The sequence below is a fragment of the Pyxicephalus adspersus genome, chromosome 6, assembly GCF_032062135.1.
Source record: "Pyxicephalus adspersus chromosome 6, UCB_Pads_2.0, whole genome shotgun sequence".
NCBI classification, from domain to species: domain Eukaryota; kingdom Metazoa; phylum Chordata; class Amphibia; order Anura; family Pyxicephalidae; genus Pyxicephalus; species Pyxicephalus adspersus.
This window is the reverse complement of record NC_092863.1, coordinates 89,627,202-89,647,579: the sequence shown is the minus strand read 5'-3', so window position 1 is coordinate 89,647,579 and position 20,378 is coordinate 89,627,202. Positions and strand designations below refer to the sequence as shown.

The window sequence follows — 20,378 nt, the reverse complement described above, 5'->3', positions numbered from 1 at the left end:
GGGCGGGCACAAGTGCCGCACGCTGGATCTCAGGGGAAATCAAATGAATTTTTTTTTTCTTGTTTTCCCGTGCGGAAAACCTGGTGCGTCTTATAGTCCGGAGCGTCTAATGGTCCGAAAAATACGGTATATTTGGTACAAAATATGTGTGGTAGGTTTTAGGAAGTGGGCAGGGAGTTCCAGGTGTAGGAGTGTTGGAGATTCGCTTTAAGCATAAATACTTTAAATACCCTAAACATCCTGTTTATTGTTGCTCAGTTTGGTCAGTTCCTCTTGACCGAACTGAGGCAAAAAGACCAAATCTGATCTGAAGCGTACATTGCTATCTTTCATGTTTACATGGCGGGCAGCCTCTGTCTACTTTTTACATTAACAACAGGCTCACTGCTATTGGTTGCTAATGTAAATAGCTGGTTGTGTATACAGCAGGCAGCATTCCTTTTGACAGGTGATCTCCTAGATAGTAGGGCAGGGTCCTCTCCTCCTCCTGTGTCACTGTCTGTATCGGTCTGTCATTTGCAACCCCTATTTAATGTACAGTGCTGCGTAATATGCTGGCACTATATAAATCCTGTTTATTATTATTAATAATAATAATAATATAAATATTATTAATTGTCCGGGAGAGGAGATTAAGAACAAAAAGACAAAATGAACAAAACTCAAAAAACAGATATAGTCAGTTCTGATTCGATCTTCAATATACCAGAGGTTCCTAGGACCCGTCCCTAAAATCCCAGCATAGCCCACAATGTTTCGGGGTCCACTAGGTAGTGGGGTGACAGGTACTCTTTAAATCCCCCATGCCTGCATGAAATATGAAGAGCATTACGCCAGCAGTAAGCAAGGCTTTTGTCTGCGTTCCATGTGATTCTGTCATTAAAAAATATTTGTGATTCCAAGAACTTTTTCAACACAAAACAGCCATGTGTACAAATTCGCTTAGGTTTCTGGCACGTTGATGCTTTCTAGCGCTGGTTGGGAAAACAGATCACACCGGCTGATGCCTGGAGAGAAAGAATCCAAAACAGTGTTATAGATTTGGCCAATCCCAGATAAGACAACAGCCAATCAGCATGGAGCAATCGTTCATTATCATAGAGGCATTCTATAGATTAATAGATGTATATGTAAACCCTAACTGAGTGACATTTACCCATTCTGTAAGAGAGACAATGCCATATTGCTAATTAAAATGCTTTCTTACCCTTTTCTTACATTTTACTCTTGCTGATCTCTTGCAGCCTCTTACCACTTCTCATCTACCTGCATTCCAGTGATAGCTGCATGACATTTCCCTGATGGTGAGCTTTCCATGTCTGTAATTGTGTGTTAACAGCCACATTTTCTCAATTGGAAGCCTGCATAACAATGTGACAACGCTGGAGCAAAACTGAAATACAGGGACACAGGTTGTCACCTTATAACAGGAAGTGCCTGAACAAGGATTGTCATGGCAGGATCATCAGGTATTTGAATTAAAGCGGGAGATATAAACATATACAACAATTACTTTTCCTGCCCTCCTGTGACACGGTTTGTTCTGGTTACCTGAAATTTATTTTACTGGATGCTCATTGGCTCTCAGTAGGGATGGATGTACAGTTTTACACAGAGGGAATAAACATTACAATATCATGTTTTGTAATGAAACTCCAGATTTTTTGGTCACCTCCTCGAGATGACTCATAGAAGATTAAAAACAGCACTGATATGGGTACTCCCCAATAGATTGAAAGGGGATCTCCTGGTTCAGAGTAAAGGGATCCTGTGGTTCTGGGTAAAGGAATCTCCAGGTAAGGGTAAAGGGATCTCTGGATTCAGGATAAAAGAATCCTTTGGTTTTGGGTAAGAGGTAAAATGTTCACCTGGAGATTCCTTTACCTTGAATAATACTTTGCATGTTATTATACCTGTTCTTATTGATTTGATAAACATTTTTACTGATCCTTTGGTTCTGGATTTCTGGGTTCACCAGTCCAGAGTAAAAGGATCTTCTAGTTCAGGGTTTAAAAAACAGTAATTCAGGGTAAAGAGTTCTCCAGGTTCAGGGAAAAGGAAACTCCAGTTTCGTGGTAAAGAAAACCTCTGATTCCCCTCCTGTAAATAGATCACTAGGTTCAGGTTTAAGAAATCTCCTGGTTCAGGATAATGGGATTTTCAGATTCAGGTTACAACTATTTCCTGGTTCAGGGTAAAGATATCCTCTGGCTCTGGGTAAAGAGATCTCCTGATTTAGGGCAAAGACAATTCTGGGTTCAGGCCTAAGGGATCTCCTGGTTCTTATTAAAGGGTTCTTTTTGTTCAGTGTTAAGGGATCTCCTGATTCAGGGTAAAGAGATCTCTGGATTCTGGGCAAAGGGATACCTGGTTTAAATTTAAGGAATCTCCTGGTTCAGGGTAAAGAAGTATTCTGCTTTTAGGTAAATGATTCTCTTAGTTTAGGGTTAAAAAAAAAATCTCCTGATCAGGGTACAGGGATCTCCTGGTGGAGGGGAACCCCCTGGTATAGAGTCAAAAATCCTCTGTCTTTGGGTAAAGGGATCTCCTACTTCAAGGTAAATGAATCTCCTGTATCTCGGTAAAGGAAGCTCAGAATTCAGAATAAAGAGTAAAGAAATCCTCTGGTTCTGGGCAAAGGGTTTCCTTTCTATTTTAGAATAAATGCATCTCTTGATTCGTGGTAAAAGGGACTCCAGGTTAGAGGTAAAGGGATTCTATGATTTAGGGTAAATCTATCTATTGAATCCATGGTGAATCTTCTCATTCAGGGTAAAGGGATCTCCTGGATTAAACTCATTTTGTTCATTTGCTGATTATGTCCTTCATTGCATGGCTGCAGTGTTATACTTCCTATGTTTTCAAACTTTTTCTTTTGGATCTGATGAACCTGATATTCTGAAACCCTGATGCCTTCCTCATCCAAAACATGGATCTAAATATATAAACCCTTCAGACTACATTTTCATTTTTTCACAGCCCCCTGATGTGATCTATTTTGTTGGATTTCTTTATATTTCCCACATTTGTAAAGGATAAATAAAAAAATCACAATCTGAAGGGCAGCAGTTCCGTAATAGTCTTCAGAGACTATTGACTTCATGCAAAAAACAACCTTTGATTTCATTTAGTGTAAATAGCAGGGGAGAATTATATTTACTGTATTTAGATGTAAAAATTGTCACCTGAACAGGAAGTCAAGGATAAACTTTTTCCTGGGGACACCTGTTACAGTGACAACTGTCTGGGAATTGCATTCCCTTCATTTCTACAGATTCTCTATCACTTCCTGATCCCTGTGCAGGACAGTGGAAGGGAAATTATCCTAATAGGTCACAGAAAAAAAATGTTAAACCTTTACTACTGAATCCAAACCTAAAAAAAGAGTTTTGTATATATATATTCACTTCAACAGGGAGCCATTCACCCACCAACACTGGAGGTCTCCAGCAAAATGTCACAATTGTGACAATATGAGGCATCAATTAATAAACAACTCTCACCATAAAATAACTCAAATGGTGCAATTACTAGAACAATGTAAGAAAAACAGGCAATGCAAAAACTGACCTCTCCTGAAAATTGACCTGGATGTCACTCTGATCTGCTGCTGGAACAAATCAGTTCAGTTATCAGGGATAATGGGATAATGAATAACAGCCAGGTAAGCAGCATTTTCAGAAGCAGCCCAGCATCCCTGCACTATGATTGGTGGTGGTGATGCAGGCAGATAGTGACTCCTCTATCAGGGGGCAGATGAAGAGGTTCAGCCCCCCTAGGCAGGCAATGGATGACATACCAGACACAGCCCCTCCCACCCTCTGGACCTCTATGCACTAAAAACATCCCAGAAACTCAACAATCCAAATCTGTCACATGAAAGAATGAAATCAATCCCACCTTGAGGGAAAACACAGATCACAGCAAAGAGGAAGCCAGAGGAGCTGCATGACAGGCAAAGCAAGCAACACATACACACAGCATAGCACTGACCTGGGAGCAAGCGCTGAGCGTGCACAACGTGGTGCCACCAACCTGGGAGTACTTACTCTAGAATAAATCATCTTCAGAAGAACCATAGAGGTGCTGGCAGTGCTCAGACATCTCAATCAGAAGTGCAAAGGATCCAGAGGTAGAGGAACCAAAATCTGCTGCAAGAGATCTAACAGGTGATCAGCAAGCCAGATCCTGTGCAAAGGATCCCATAGGTGATCAGCAAGCCAGATCCTGTGCAAAGGATCCCATAGGTGATCAGCAAGCCATCCTGTGCAAAGGATCCCATAGGTGATCAGCAAGCCAGATCCTGTGCAAAGGATCCCATAGGTGATCAGCAAGCCAGATCCTGTGCAAAGGATCCGCTTTTTTTAGGTGATCCAGATTGTATGAGTGATCTCCGACAATTGAAGGGGATCCAGAGTGAATAAGCGATCTACTGGAATCCAATAAAAAGAATCTCAAAGACTGCAAAGGTTCCAGATATAAAAAAAAGTGATTTAAAGGATCACATGCAAAAGATTCAGTATTGAATAAGTGATTTGCAAACATTGGAAGGGATTTCATGCAAGCGATCCAGATTGAGTGAAATTCAGGAGATCTAGCGCAGGCGATCTGGGATCCAGTGCAGATGATCTACAGAGAGGGAATCGTCTGGGTTGTCTGATTTGCTGCAGGATCATTGCCCGGTACCGGTGATCTCTGCCCTGACTGCCGATCCTCTCCACCGATCTGACTGCAGCCAACTTCACGAATCTCTCCAACGGCGGAGACGGTGTCCAGAGCGCCCCCTACAGCGCATCCCGGGCACTACGTGTGTGTGCGCCCAGCGAGTGGAGAGCAAAGGGAGACCTTCACCCAGCATAGGAAGCAGGAAAAGTGCAGGGGCCAATGTGTGAGAGAGGGGCCCCGAGGATCTGCCTGTGCCTGGGCTGCCTCTTGCTGCTCCTACCCCTGGGACTGGCTTGGACCTACAGGGAGGAGGTGGAAAGTGACAGGTGAGTTCCTGATGGGGTGACACATGAGCTCCAGGTGAGGGGTGGGGGCCCTTACCTGTCACCTTACCATGACCTCACCTGCTGGTGACACAGCTCTTATGGCTTCTTAGATTGAAGACCCTGCACATGCAAGTGTGTGCTTCCTGCACTGTAGATTTGCAGGCAGACTTCTTGATGTTTATTTGTATTTTCTGCATTGTGTGACAAGTTAGTAGAGGCCCCTTGAACGCACTTTTTGCCCTTTTCAAAAAGCATGCACAATGCCATCACATTCAACATCCTTTTCATTTGAATTTGGAACCCATTGTGATTGTGGCAACCAATGAGAGTTACACAGCAGTGCATTGATAATTAAGCATTAAAGTTTATGTAAATCCATTTTTTTTTCTAATGCAGGATAAGGATTATTTATTATTATTTCCCTCCACTCACCCATTGGAAGATTACCCCAGAGAATAGAGAAGGATGTTAAATGTAATGACATTGTGCATGCATTTTGTAACAGGTGTCCCTCCTTCTGTGTGGTTATTCTCCCACCTCCTAGATTGTAAGCTCTTCAGGGCAGGGTCTTCTCCTCTTGTGTCACTGGCTTTATACGTGTGTCATTTGCAACCCCTATTTATTGTACAGTGTAATATGTTGGCGCTATATAAATCCTGTTTAATATTATTATTAATAATAATATTAATAATAATAATAATAATAATAATAAGGTGTCCCCATTGGAGAATTTTCCCTTTCCTATTCCTCTGATGACTCTTGATATTGGGGTTCCTTCACTTTCTGTCTTACTGTCAGTATTCACCAGGACAAATAAAAAAATATCTCCCCTATGGGTACATTTGATTAAAGATCCAACCCTTTCCTACTTTATCCAAAACTAAAGAAATAAAAAATAATTTGTATAAATATAAAATTACATTTTAAGGCAACCTACTGTATTGCATGTCATTGATTTGTATTAAAGCAATGCACTAGTTGGAATGAGTCTTTAAAGAATAGATTTTCTGGAACATAACAAATCTGCCAAGGAGAATTGGCATAGAATTTTCTTTTTAGGTATTTATAAACATCTGATTTTTGTTTAAGAAGCTTTTGTTTTATCTTTACATTGGCAATAAATGTCCTTAGGAGGGCAGTTATAGGTCCCCAGGTAGCTGCAGGTCCCAGTATGCTCTGACCAGCCAATGCCTGATGTCTTTCATGTGATGTCATTTGATCTGGAATAATTTTGGCAACATTGATTTGAACACAAACATTTACCAAAGTGAATACACATAGGGGTCTGTGCATAAAGAAGACAGATGGCCATGGTTTTGTTCACCTTGCTGTTTATCAATGGCCAGATTTACAAGGTGATCAGTGATTGTTCGATGTACCATTGTCAACTAGAAACTACATTCATTTGAATGCACTAAATGATCGCCTCTTTTTATAGCCACAAATCCCCTCTAATAAGTGGCAATCAGTGGTGTGAATTGCAGCTGTGATCACCCTCTAGTGCAGATAAAGTGGTGAACAAATAAAAAAGGTGTTTTAAACAAACATCACTGATGTCCATGGTGGCCTATAGCATTACCCACTTGTTGCAAACTTTTTGGTGAACTGTAAATAAGTGTAATTGGGGGTTGGTTGCCACTTTCACAATATAGTGATTACCATCTCTCACCAGTAAACGTGATCTTAAAGTAGCATTCCTGCTGAGAGTAGGCAATCTTTTGAAATGAGGCATCCTGAAAATGCTTTGGGTATAAATTTTGCCATTTTTTTAGTTACCGGTACATGCCACTTATTAACCTTCCTTGGCGCAATGCAGCACATTAATTTGTTTTCAGCTTTCAAAAGCCTACCAAACTTTACATACACCATCTTTGGCACTATGATACCTATCTATCGACAAGGTGCACTGGGCTGCCATAAATCTGATCGCATTGCACCATTGCATGTAACGTACTGCATGCATGCTACAGTATTGCAGTGATTTATTAATATTGTTATTACTCAGTATTTATATAGCGCCAACATATTATGCAGTGCTGTACAATGTCCCTAGTTATGTCACTAGCTGTCCCTAAAAGGAGCTCACACTCTAATTTCCCTACCATAGTCATATGTCTTTAATACAGTATAAGGTCAGTTTGGGGGGGGGGGCAATTAACCTTACTGCACGTTTTTGGAATGTGGGAGGAAACCGAAGTACCTGGAGGAAACCCGTGCAAACACATGCAAACTCCATGCAGATAGTGTTCTGGCTAAGACTCGAACCTGGGATCCATGGGTCACCATGCAAATGTTGTGGAAATGCAATTTACTGCAATACATCAGTGTAATTGGACCTTACTTTTCTTTTTTGTATTATACATTTTCTTGTGTCTTTGATAACAGAGCTTCATTCACATGTACCTTCTGCCTAAATTATATTACCAATCTTTGTAAATCAGAAAAAATATGAAATTTACAAAGCATTACACATTAATAAAAAATATTCCGCATTACACTCTAAATATTAAAGCAGAACTCTGAGCATTTAACCCCCCACCAGGCTGTGTTTGAATGCCTGGCACAATGTTCATAAACAAAACAAGCACTCAGGGTATCCATAGACAGAATTGTGGCTCTTTCTTCAGATATAAATAGTTTTGTATCAACAAGCATTTTATAAACACAAAGTACTTTCCCTACTGAGAAATAGGCTTGATATGATGTCAGGCATTATGGCAGATATGTATTCAGTGACCAGAAAGGTGCTGTCTGAGTAGCATTTTCCGATGGGCATGCACATAGTATATCTGAAGGTACTGAAAAAAATTGTAATGATTGGCCAAATGTTGGCTAAAAAGTGATATAGAGAATTATTCTGCTATTGACAAATCTTTCCCTATTTGGGTTAATGCCTCTCCTATTACATAGTTTGGGGCTCGGGCGTTGGATTGTGGGTTGGGGCCCTGCATCTTCTATAAAGAATTGGTGATGCTAAGGAGGGTACCCAGGGTGGCACTGGAGCAGCTCTGGGCAGGATTGGAACACACCTCTCAGAAAAATGGTTTAATCTTATGATATTTGCCACCTGTGCTTAGTTATTAAGGTCCCTATATGCAAGCTATTTTCCCAAAAAAAAATATAAATTTTATCCAACTCATTTAACATTTTCTCCTGCTGTTCATCCACAGGGAAGTTTGTTCTGAGAATAAGATCACCACCACAAAGTACCCATGCCTGAAGTCTACAGGAGAGCTGACGACATGCTTTCGGTGAGTGTTGCGGTTCATTTCACAATCTGATGGGACAACATTGATAAATGGCTGTGTGATGCTGTGATGTACCAGATGTACCAGCAGAGTGTCAGGGCTGTGCAGGCAGAGATACTGACATGATCCAAATCTTGCTGATTACCGCTTGTCAGACCCACATTGAATTATTGCTGTGTCATGCGAGCTGTGAAGCGTAGAGATGCCTTTAGATGCGCTGGAGATAAATAAACTTTGAAAGTGCATTACGTAGCATGGCACCTGTCCTTTCTGTCTATATTCTGTCTTCTGCTTATAGGAAGAATGCTTTGATTTGACCGGTTTGCAGTTTGGAAAGTTCTGGAAAGCAAAAAGTAAAGCAACAAAGTAAACTTTTATTAAAAAAGTCAATGGATATGATCACTTTGAATTTTCTTACTGGTGTTGTTACTGGTTAAGATTTATTAAAGAGACCTTGTTATTTTGCATATTCCGAGTCTCACACTTGCCCACCCCGACCCACTTCTACTGCAATCCCTACTTCTCAGGTCCTCCGCCTGAGCCACAGCAGCATCCCGCACTTCTAGGTATGGTTGAGTATTTCTCCCAAGGTGCTCAAGCCCACCAATTGCCAGGTCTGAATCTTGTCGCCTAATTGGTAAAATCCTCAACCTGGTGTAAGCTCCCAACGCCATATGGAGCAGTAACACAAGGTTTGACTACCAGTGAAAGGTATGGCAGAGTAGGTGTTTATAAATGGTGTATATTTTACTTTAGGTGTGTAAAATGATATTGCATCACCCATTAGCTTCTTGGAAATTCCAACCATCATATGTTCGCTCTTTATTGGATCTATTTATAAAGCTGCGAATCTGACATTCACATAAAAAATAAAAACATTAATAAAATCTATTACTGCTGTTGATATTGCATCACATGAATGTTTCAGTGAATGTCACACTCACTGCTTTATAAATAGACTTCTAGAAAGGGGCTCTAGCTGACTGCTATGGAAAATGCAGAGGAAAGAATATTACTCCAGGCAAAAAGCTGAATACATGGTTAAAAGACAGATATATAACTGGTGGGCCTGTCAAAATGTGTGTAATTCGGGGTAGCCTGTCTTGTGTTTATCACAGGCTTTGCAGAATATTTTTTGGTCAAACTGCTGATTCATTGTCCATTGAGTGGGTAGGTCACACAGAAAGATCTTAAATAGGAATCAGTAAAGAGAGGGGCCATCCTGATGAATATGCTGTAAGGTGCTGGTAAGTGAATCAGAGAACATGATAACAAATCCATTGCCTAGCAAAACTTACTATCTGCCTATTTTTATTATTTGGCAGTTTGTCTGGAGTACTACTTTAATATTTTTTAAAGCAAGATATGTATGTGGAATCCTAAGAGGCAGAAGAAGCCACAGTCCATAACACCGACTCCATGGAAAGGTCTGTGTTGGAGAACAAACATTGTGATTAGTCAGCTATTGGCACCGTGTATTTAATGTTTGTACAACAAGCTACTGTTACATCCTGAGTGTATTTCTACAACCTTTCAGTGCTGTATTGTTGATTTGGTACATCTGTTCCTTCACTTTATTTGTTACACTTTTCTCATATTCTGGACTCTGCTTTGCAATGATTGCATTTGGATCTTGGTTATGTTATATTCAATGAGTCATAGGACACAGATCAGCTGATTAAGTCTGATCCAATCAGCCTTGGCAGCCGTGTGCCCCCAGCACTTTTATTTATTTAAAGAAAGTTTGCATAATGTTCGCCTGCAACAGAATTGTCAAGAGACCATTTCCATTTCTCTGTGAAGTTGCTCCATTACTGGCTGGGCTAGTCAGATGTTGCTCCATTGCTGCTCCTTTGATAGCTAGTGAGACTTTGCAAACTTCCAGGCTAATAGAGGTGACTTCATTATGAGAAATTGTTTCTTCACCTTGCTGTGTCACCGGCCGCAGAATTGTTTGTCTAATATGGCTCCAATGATAAGAGTTTAAATAAATATAATTCCCATGTGCTTTCATGATTAATGAATGGGCCAGGAATGAAACCTTGTCATAGAATATGTATGCCAATGTATGTAACTTTGATTGTTGGTGACCGATGATTCCTGCATTTCTAAATGCCAACCTTCTGGGATTTTCCTGATTACCTTAATGGAACCCTTGAAATATTTGGCAACCCTTGCCAAAACCAATTCCTGGCATCAGTAGAGAAAATGTCTCTTAGGTGGTTGGTCAGTTAGAAGAATGCTCCATTTATAGTGGCAAGCAGACAGTTGACAGATCTCTGTTGTCCTGCTTCTGGTTCCACTAAATGGTGTTGGACCCAGAACCATGCAGGCACAATCAGATGGGAGGACAATCAACCTCCAAAGAAGGACATTGAGTGAGTGTCAGTTTTGTGGCTGAACACACTTTTTTCAATACAGGTCAGAGGAGAGTTACTAGACTTTTTCAGGCTTTCAGCCCTCATTTGCTCAAATTACCCCTCTTCACAACAAGGGTATACTGAAGACTAAAAGATGGACTAAGTCGAGTCCCAAGTCATTGACACCAAGTCCAGAGTCAAGTCTCAAGTCACCAAGATTCCTCCAAGTCGAGTTCCAAGTCGTCATTTTATCAAGTTGTTTGCAAGTCGTACTTAGTGAGACTTCTGTAACACCAGCTTCCAACCCGTCCCCTTCAGAGGAGAAAGCCGTGGACTTAGAATGCAAGAAAGGTGGGTAGGAAGGCAGTGAAGCTTCTGTAACACCGCCTTCCTTTCTTGCATTCTAAGTCCACTAAGTTTGGCTTTCTCTGCTGACAGCTGAGGGGGACAGGGAGGAAGGCAGTGAGGCTTCTATAACATGGCCTTCTTCCTCGAGGAGAAACCCATGGACTTAGAATGTAAGGAAGTCGGGGAGGGAGGCGGTGTTACAGAAGCCTCACTTGCCTTCCTCCCCACCTTCCCTGCATTCTATGTCCATGGCTTTCTCCTCTGAAAGCTTAAGGGGGTGGGGAGGAAGGGGATGTTACATAAGCCTCACTGCCTTCTTCCCAGCCCCCTTTGGCTGTCATCGGAGAAAGCCGTAAGTCAAGTTGCAAGTCGAGTTGCAAGTTGCTGGACAAAACCCCCAAGTCCAGTTTCAAGTCATTTATTAGGCGACTTAAGTAGGAATCAAGTCCAAGTTGCGCGACTCGAGTTCCAACCTCTGCTGAAGACCATCATGGAATGCATCAGAAATAAAAGAGGATGAGCTACAGCAGAAAGACATCTCTCTTAGTCTTATTCTTTCAGCTTAGAACAAAGTACAAGACTCCAAATAACCAGAAATAGATGACTGGAAATGCTTAATGCTTGGTGTAAGATTTTTCATTTCTTTTTTTTTTTAGTTAGCAGGGTGTAGCATGAGTTTATGGGTCTCTCTTGTCTCGTGAAAATGGCCCAGGCCACTGCTGGTATTGTATTTGTGTGATTTTGTTTTTTATTATTATAGCAGTATTAGTATTTTACTACAATTTATATCAACTATTTTTATTATAGTATTTAGTGCTTCCTGGGGTCATATGAATGTCACAGCAGATTTAAATATTGATGTCCCTTATTTGGTTTTGGATGGGTATACCTAATAAAGTGTTCATAAATATTTAATTTGGCAAAGCAGAAGGAAGCTTTTAGTTTGGAGATTAGGTTCTGAGAAAAGTCCAGTCCATGTACTTCTTTTGATTAGAGATCACAGAAGCAAAATTGTCTGATGACTAACAAGCAACAAGAATCTTTCATATGGAGACTTCCATTATGCTTCTTTGATGACAGGTATACAATAAATTAGGCAATACCTCCAATCACTGTAGTCTTCCTTGTTAAGGGATTACAACACTCATTTCAATGAAGCAAAATAAAGGAACCAGTTGACTTTAAGCTCAGTTTTGACACCCGATCCTTACTAAAGAACGTCCCCAGTTCTTTTAAGCCCGTATCTCCATCACCTTCTTCCTGCAGATGATCTGTTTATGGGGGATATTTGTGCATTTGAACAGCTCTGTAAGATAACAATCAAATTAGTCCCTGACTTCTTTATTTATTAGGTGTTATTTAGAAACACGAAAACAGCAGGAAGGAGACAACAGCTTGCTTGTGCATGATTTTCAGAGTTTTTGAAATGATGCCTGGTATAGAATTACCAGACTCCTTTTCTTCTAATTGATAGCTTCTGCCATATGATCTGTACTTGTGTTATATCGGATATGGCTATTTGTTACCAGGCTGACAAAATGACCAGAGCATTCCAGCCTTTACTTCAAAAAGGGGATTGTTTAGATATATTATTGATACCTATTACTTGCATGCTTGTGAAGTTTCCCTCTAGAACATAGCATGTGTATTTAATTTAAAAAATGAGAAAGCAGACCTAACAAAACCCTTTCTTTTTATCCTTTTGGAGCAAAGTAAAAGGGTCTTTTGTAAGCTCAACCACCTTACACTCATCGTTGTAGTGTTCCTCTACCATTGGAGCAGAAAAAACTTTAGTGCTTCGAGGTACAAGGGAGCTCTTCTTCCATGATGCCATGCTTGGGCATGCTTTTACTATTTTAATTGCATCCAAGTTTCCCCTTTAATGTTCAAGCATCTCACCAATGATAGGGCCCCTGTTGCAGCTGAGGTCCATAATTTGACCTGTGGATCTATAAAGCCTTCTAAAAAGAATGTAAAGACTTCTGGAAAAAAAAAAGTCATGACCTAGTCAAAGAAGCAGGGGCACAGGAAGTCATTTTCAGAAAAATATTTTGCCATGATTGTAAAAAAAAGGACACGTTTTGCCACTTTGGATTACATCAAATGAACGTAAATAACGGTTTATATATTTATAACTTTGTATGGCGTTTACCTTTAAAATGATCTTGTAAATGAAAAAATATTATACCAATCTCACACTATTACTAAAGAGTGTGAGCCTTTTAGTACATTGGTATCAGTGAGATTTTTGTGCTTTTGGAGAATATCTGCAATCCCCAAGGTATGTTAAACATTCGTCTGCTGCATCTCAGAGCTATCTGGCACAGAGTAAGTCACCTAATGCAAGCTCTGTTATCAGTCTGTTGGAGTTTCCATTAAAGTGTTTGTAAACCTGTATGTTATAAGGTTGCCAATGGTGAAATAGTGTTTGCCCGTTAATGTTCAGACGTTGCCATTTACAATACGATTTGTTCCTGACCGTTATTGTTTCTATTGGTGCAAAGAGACAACATCATCCCAAGGCTTTTAGAACCATTGTAGCATTGCCATCCTGAAGAGCTCATTCCTGTGTATGGGCTTTAACATGATTTCATTTATCTCATTGACCCATTGACATTGTCTCTTGATAATGTATGCCAGCTTGAGGGGTCTTGATGTGTAAAGGTGCTGATTGGTTGCTTATTCTAAAATTAAAGAAAATAGTCAAGCACAATTGCTAGCAGTAATAAGTGTTAAAGTTGGACTCTAGGCAAACAGCTACATAGATACATGAAATCCATATGGACGGAAGCTGTTTATCAAGCCCAAAGTTCAGTAACAATTACTTATTCTCAAACCCCCCATGACTAGATGGTGAAAAGAGAAATAGCCCCATGATGAGCTCATCTGTTTATCAGTCTTCTTTCTTCTCCAGTTAGCATGCTGCTTGCATTATACTTCAGTGGATTGGCTCCTTGTTCTGTATCATCCTCCCCATTTATGAGCTCTGCTATACAGGGACTGCAAAATGTTAATACTAAGTCAATTTGAGGAGCTGTATTTTAGGGAAATAAAGGATATAATAAGGAATACAGAACTGTATTTGTGTATTTCATGTTAACCTCTTGTTTAGCTTAAAGTAATTTTCAAAGTGCATATAGAAAAACAGAAATGGTCCCACAAGTTTTACCACTATTAATAAATTGGCTTATAAGTACATCTCCCGCCAAGTCTGCAAGTGTGTAGAGGTGTAAATCTTTATTGGACCTTGCCTGTCTAAAAGAATGTAATAAAAAGGACTTGTCTTCAACTACCTCTTGAGTTACATTCCTCTTCTTACTGGGAGAACTGCTTGATAAAGCTTTGTTTGAAACCTAGAAGTGGCACAAGTGTCTGACTTAGAATTGTACACAATTGGATTGTATACAACACAGTGCAGAAAATGACGTGTACATAGCAAGAGATACAGAGTTTATGAGTAGGTTAATAAGCCTGCTAGAATTCTAGCACTTTCCTTATCTCCTTTCAAGTAACTCTCTGGCTGAGTGATCACCTTGATGGGGTGTACATGAAGGAGAAGGCTTTCATCCCAGGAGAACTTTTATTGCAGGGAAATGGACTGTTTACCTGGAGATAGGGCCATTTCCACAATTTACTGAGTCAGCACTAAGAACAAGGAGTTGCTCTTTTATAGAAAACCTTTTTACTTTAAATTTTATTTAATGACCAGCAGCTTAAGGTCAGCAGGGCTTACAGAAGATTATACTAGTCACTGGATGGGGTCTGCCTTTCTGTTGCCTTTCCGTTGCCTTTCCATTGCCTTTCCTTGAATGCTGAGAAAACCAAAAGCTATATTCATACATAATATGTAACTTTGACATGGAGACAGATCAAGACAGATCAAGTTATAAATGGACAAGGCAGCAGCTTTATTTCCAACATCATACCATAACCAGGTTTATTCTAAAAAACATGCAGTTAGGCTTTCCCTAAAAAAAAAAAAAATTTTCCTTAAACTATGTTAACGACATGTGACTATGGTAGGGACATTAGATTGTGAGCCCCTTTAAGGGACAGTTATCAATATGACAATAATGGACTTTGTAAAGCGCTGATAAATACTGTGTAATATTTATAAAAATATTATTAGGCTCCTTATTTCCATTTACTACTTTTTTCCCACTTCTAAAAACTGTTAATAAGATTCACAGCCATTTTTAGGCATTTGTAAGCAGCACCAATAAAGTCAACGGAGGAGGCAAAGGTGGAAAACTACCCCTGGATTCTGCATTTAGAAATCAAAAAAATGTTCGACAAATCTCACATCAAACCTCCCATCTAAGTAAAATTAATGGAATTAGGTTCATGGTGCCTGGGAGAGAGACAGACAGATATATGATTGTGGTATACAACCCTATCAATCAATATAAATATGAATAGCACCAAAACATAGTGTTTTTTATGTTTTATTACCACAAGCTGAATACAGTTAAAAAAAACCTCTCAAGATCCAACTATGAGCTTTTTAACTGCAGCAACTTTAGTATAAGCTTTTGGAGCTGGAATTGCTGCGGCTGCTGGCAGCAGACCTGCCCTCCAATGGATCCTCGTTATAGGATTTAAAGTGTACTTATTCCAATACCAGAACCTGGAAAGAGTCCTGTATTGTTATTTTTCATCATTTCATTTTTTTTCGAGATAGTGACGAAAAATAACAATACAGGACTCTTTTGAGGCTCTGTAATTGGAATGAGTACACTTTGAAGCAGCCGTGGTAATTCCAGCTCCAATACCGTATACTTTATGAAATTTTGCTGGAGTTAAAAAGCTTGTAGTTGGATCCAGGGAGGTTTTTTTTAACTGTATTTAACTTGTGGTAATTATATAAATATATATCTCTAAAGAATGGACCAATTTGGTCCAGTGTTAAAGATTTTTGTCAGCACTGTAGTGAAAGGGGCAGTTGGTTTGCACTATATAATTAATATAATAAATGTTCCCAAGAATGCTAGTTTTGGAGCTGTTCTGCTCTTCTCTGTAGATAATGGATTAGCATGCAAACCAACCAAAAGAAACTAGATCAATAGACTGTCCTGTAATGTCCATAGGCATATTTAATAGGTTGATTAATTATGCAGTGTTTTGGTAACAATAGGTACACAAATCACCTAGGTTCAGTCTGAGCCTGTGAGAACCTCCTGCCTTCTCCCAACTGAGATTTAGAAGACACTACTGTGCTGTTCCAGAAGTGCCTGAAGGCGATCGCAATTAACCCCTGTGATCTGAAAGCTTATTTAAATTCTCACGGATGACATTGTACATGCAATCTGATCCCTGGCTGACATCTGATAAGAAACAAGGCATAGTCTAGCGTGTTTAGTTTATGTTTTGTTAAGATGATCCCTTGTTTCAAAAATCCGGTAATGTTCCCCAGTAATAAAGAAGATATGTTGTACACATTGGGATGGGATTTCAGCTGGTCTCGATTTGGATTGGAATTGCAAACCAATGACCTATGAAAGTCTAAGTAATACAAATCTAAAATTACTTTATAGGCAATACATTTAAAGTGGCAATATACCCATAACTTAACTTTAATGGCTCAAACACGGCTGTAACACCCAGTGTCAACAGGTTTTGTCCTATCATGTGAATGTGACTGCAGATATCTCATCTCTTTATCACTTTGTAAGACTTTCTACTTCTATCTGCATTTTCCTTGATTGAACAGTCAGTTTTAGTGACTGGCTCCTTGTGCTGCTTCTCCTTCTACCGGGACTACAAGAAGCTAATTCCAGATCAGATTCATGTTCCTACATTAAAATAATATATTTAAATTGTTGGTAAAGTTGACAATATCACACCAACCTTCCCACAGCTTCCTTTAACCTGTTGAAAAAAATATACCATAAATGCCTGTTAAAGATTAAACAATATTGCATTGAAGGTGCTACTGTCAATCAAGTAGTGTTAGTTGGCCATAAGGCGTTGTTGCATTTGACGTGGCAGCAGGGCCTCACATGCGGCTCAAAGCACTTGATTGACAGTGCCTCCTTTAGGGCCCTTTAAGTCTTGTGGTGTAAAGGCAGCAGCTTCTGGGCACACAGCATACTGCTGTTGTGCGGCCAGGAAAAGAAAACTACACTCCACTATTGCACAGGACTGCTACACAAATCCTAAACAAGAACCAGGCGGATAAATACAGCAGTCATTTTCAGAAATCGTGCTCAAAGTCACGTGTAAAAATTGGTCCCCTCTACTTCCCTTCACTTTAAAGGGCATGGCTGGGACTGTGGTTTATTTTGAAGGAGAAGAATTGTTTCCTGTTTTCTCAACATGGCTTTAGGTGGCACTTTGTGGTTGCCCATTGTAGGCTGGACTTACTGGACTTACAGTGAGATGGGTAGCATATAGATGAAGCCCAATAGTTCTTTTCACTAAATTTCTTTCCAGTAAGATCAACAGGTATTAAAGGTTTACAAACACACAAAAAAGTTTTCTATATGTAACAAACCAACTGGTAGCAAACAGAAGTAAATTGTCAGGGAAGACAAACACTTTATGTGTGGATTAACGTCCCTATACATTTGGCTTTACCTAGTGTACAAATCAGACATTCTGAATCCGTAATCTCCCGTTCCTTTATATATATTGAAAAATGTACTTGTTAAAGTGAACTGCTCCTTTAATTTTAAGATTTGAAAGTCCTTTTGTGTAGCTAAAACATATAAATTCATGCAGATGTAAGAAATCTGTAGCGTGTAACAAGATAATTGATATAGCTGGCCAGAGATTTCTGCTACTTATCAGATTCATTCTGGAATTTGACTGCTAAGACCTACCTAACAGAGGTGTCCTTAGAAAGCACCAACATGTCAGTGATATCATCTTCCTAAAGCAAAATGTACTAATTGTAATAAAAGCATTGTTTGTTTATGTTCATGTATGTGAAAAATATACAGCTGGGATAAAAAAAGAGCATATCGCCGATTGGATCGGATCCAATCATATCACTGCCAGTGGTCTTTAGTTTCCTGAACATGCTTCCCTATTTTAGCAGCAAGCCTTTGGGATGTAGCAGCCTAAAGTCAGACAGAGGATAATTTTTTTTTTTACATTTACCCAGCATTGGGGTTGACCTAATAACAGAATATAGATTATATTCACTTAGCAACATGAATTATCACCTTGCAAGGGATAAAGCACTTAGTTTAGTAAATGTGGGGAAAATCACTTTGCAAAGAATACCCAATCAAGTATAAGAAATAATAAAAAAATGTCAGCTGAAGTCAAAGCTTCATTTCATGCAGTTGATTGTTGTGTGTTCCACTGTAGCCAGAATCCAGAGAACCCCTCAAAGAGTCCCTAGGGTGTAATTCTAGAAGCCTGTGCTGTGCAATTCTCTTACCTATCACATTCAAACTTTGAAGGCGGCTATAAATCTAAATGGTGGATATGGGGACCTTGTTCTCCTATTATATGCCAGGCTTTATGATAAAGACTGCAGTGGGTGTGCTGGGGAACAGCTTCATCATCACAAGCAGGGGTTCCCATATCACCAGATTACTGATGGGGGAGCAGGGTGGAATGTTTGACTGCAGCTATACTTAGATGTACAATTGAACTACAGGTTGGGTATGTACTCCATACATATATAAGTGCATTATATTTACATAAAAAAGTGGAAAAAGAATGTAGAATGGCTGTTTAAATTATTTTACGATACCAGATATAATCAAAATCATAAATTAAAAAAAACTATTTGAAGGAACAATTCCCACAGCTTTTATGACACCCTCGCCCAACATAGTAAAATCCTGGCTGATATAGTAGTATAACACAAAGTGTTGATATGGCCTTGAGCTGTATATCTCTTTCCAGCCAGCAATATGTTTATATATTGGAGTTTAATTAGTTGGAGCTACACACAGGCTACTCACTGAGATGTCATTGCAGGATAGGGTTACATTGGCCTTCTATTTTGTTTATTTTATTGACTTGGACATCTTTATCATGAACTATACTTTCTATATACAATTTAGTTTGTACAAATGATGTAGTTTGACAGCTTCTGACTTTAACTAGTTTGCAGAGTGAACATCCCAAACCAATTATTATTGACGGAAAAGATAAAAGCTGAACTTCAGGCTGATATAAAGAAACAAATTAAAGCAACTACTTGTTTTCCTAGCAATCATTTGGTTTATTGCAATATAATTTTTTGGCAGTTATATCATACATTAATTTTGACATGTTTAGACATTAGACTCAAAGATGGACATTTAAAAATGACAGTTACAGAAAAGAGGTTTACGGCTACCAGGTTGCTTGCAAAACTTAATTATATATTTGTAGGTATGTATAGCGTATTAAATACCCAGGTCTTGTGAAATGTCAAACAGGTGAATACATGTTTATAAATGTTTGTAATTATGTATTGATCCTTTTATGTACAAATACATAGGAAAGTTTTGCAAGCAACCTGGTAGCCATAAACCTCTTTTCTCTAACGTTCCCAGTTTTTACATATTTATAATCAAGAGGTGGCTGTAGTATTTAGGACTAATCAGTAAGTGGAGAAATACACACTATTCTCTATTTAAAAATGAAAAATTGACTAGAGGATTTTGCTTCCGATATAGGACCAATCACTTGTGAATAAGGACAGTTTGGAAGCATTGGAGAGTCCCCAGGTTTTTAAGGGTTCTGGGTTCTGTACAATAGTGGTGTGGCTTGTCCTGCAAGAAAGTATTGGATATTGCCCAGGCACCAGGCCATTGGGAAATGGGGCCATGGAGGGAGTCTTGGAGCTTACATGGAGCTAAAGACTATCTCCATGACCCTACGTCACAACCAAACTGGTTCTTGGGCAACCAACAGGAAATACTGGAGTCACCAAATATTGTCATGTGGGAAGTAGTGGTATAAGAGTTATGCCCCAACACTATTGATGTTCTGTTGAAACATGGAGCTTCTGTGGGGGTTCTTTACATTTCCATGGATGAATAAAGCACCAATGGAGCAGAAATAGGAGATAAGTATAAGCAGCCGTTGGAGTCAACCTTAAAGTGAACTCGTTACTTTGCCAGTAAGCAAACCACACATGCATGGTAAACCACATCTAATTAATTATTATTGCTTACACCATACCTTGCGGTACACTCATTCATACAGTCCTGGATATGACCTCCCTGAACTGAACGTAGGAGAAGAACTGTTGCCAGCTCTGTTGACACACTGTTTAAATTCAGATTTCTCGAACCTAATTAATAACATTACATACACAAATGACAGGCAGTGTTTGCCAGTGAAATTCTTATATATCTGCACTCTATAAACACTGTTGTGTAGTATCTTCCTCCCAGGTCTTGTCTTATATTTATCTGTGTTCCTTATCATCATGTTTAGAGAATGAACTGGTTGGTGAGACCTGCACGCTCCACAAAGATAAC

The 20,378-nt window shown here is 39.4% G+C and overlaps 1 protein-coding gene across 2 annotated transcripts in view; it reads left to right on the top strand.

The window, feature by feature from the left end:
- The first annotated feature begins 3,725 nt into the window (after window positions 1–3,725).
- CCBE1 (collagen and calcium binding EGF domains 1) overlaps window positions 3,726–20,378 on the top strand; it is a 202,800-nt gene continuing 186,147 nt past the window's right edge. Inside the window, exons 1-3 of one of the 2 annotated variants that reach the window (XM_072416551.1) lie at window positions 3,726–4,247; window positions 4,324–4,991; window positions 8,162–8,242. In XM_072416551.1, coding sequence (XP_072272652.1) covers window positions 4,885–4,991; window positions 8,162–8,242 — 188 coding nt within the window. In that variant the 5' untranslated portion in view covers window positions 3,726–4,247; window positions 4,324–4,884. Of the gene's footprint in view, window positions 4,248–4,284; window positions 4,992–8,161; window positions 8,243–20,378 lie in introns of both variants that reach the window. The other variant, XM_072416550.1, reaches the window with a different exon arrangement.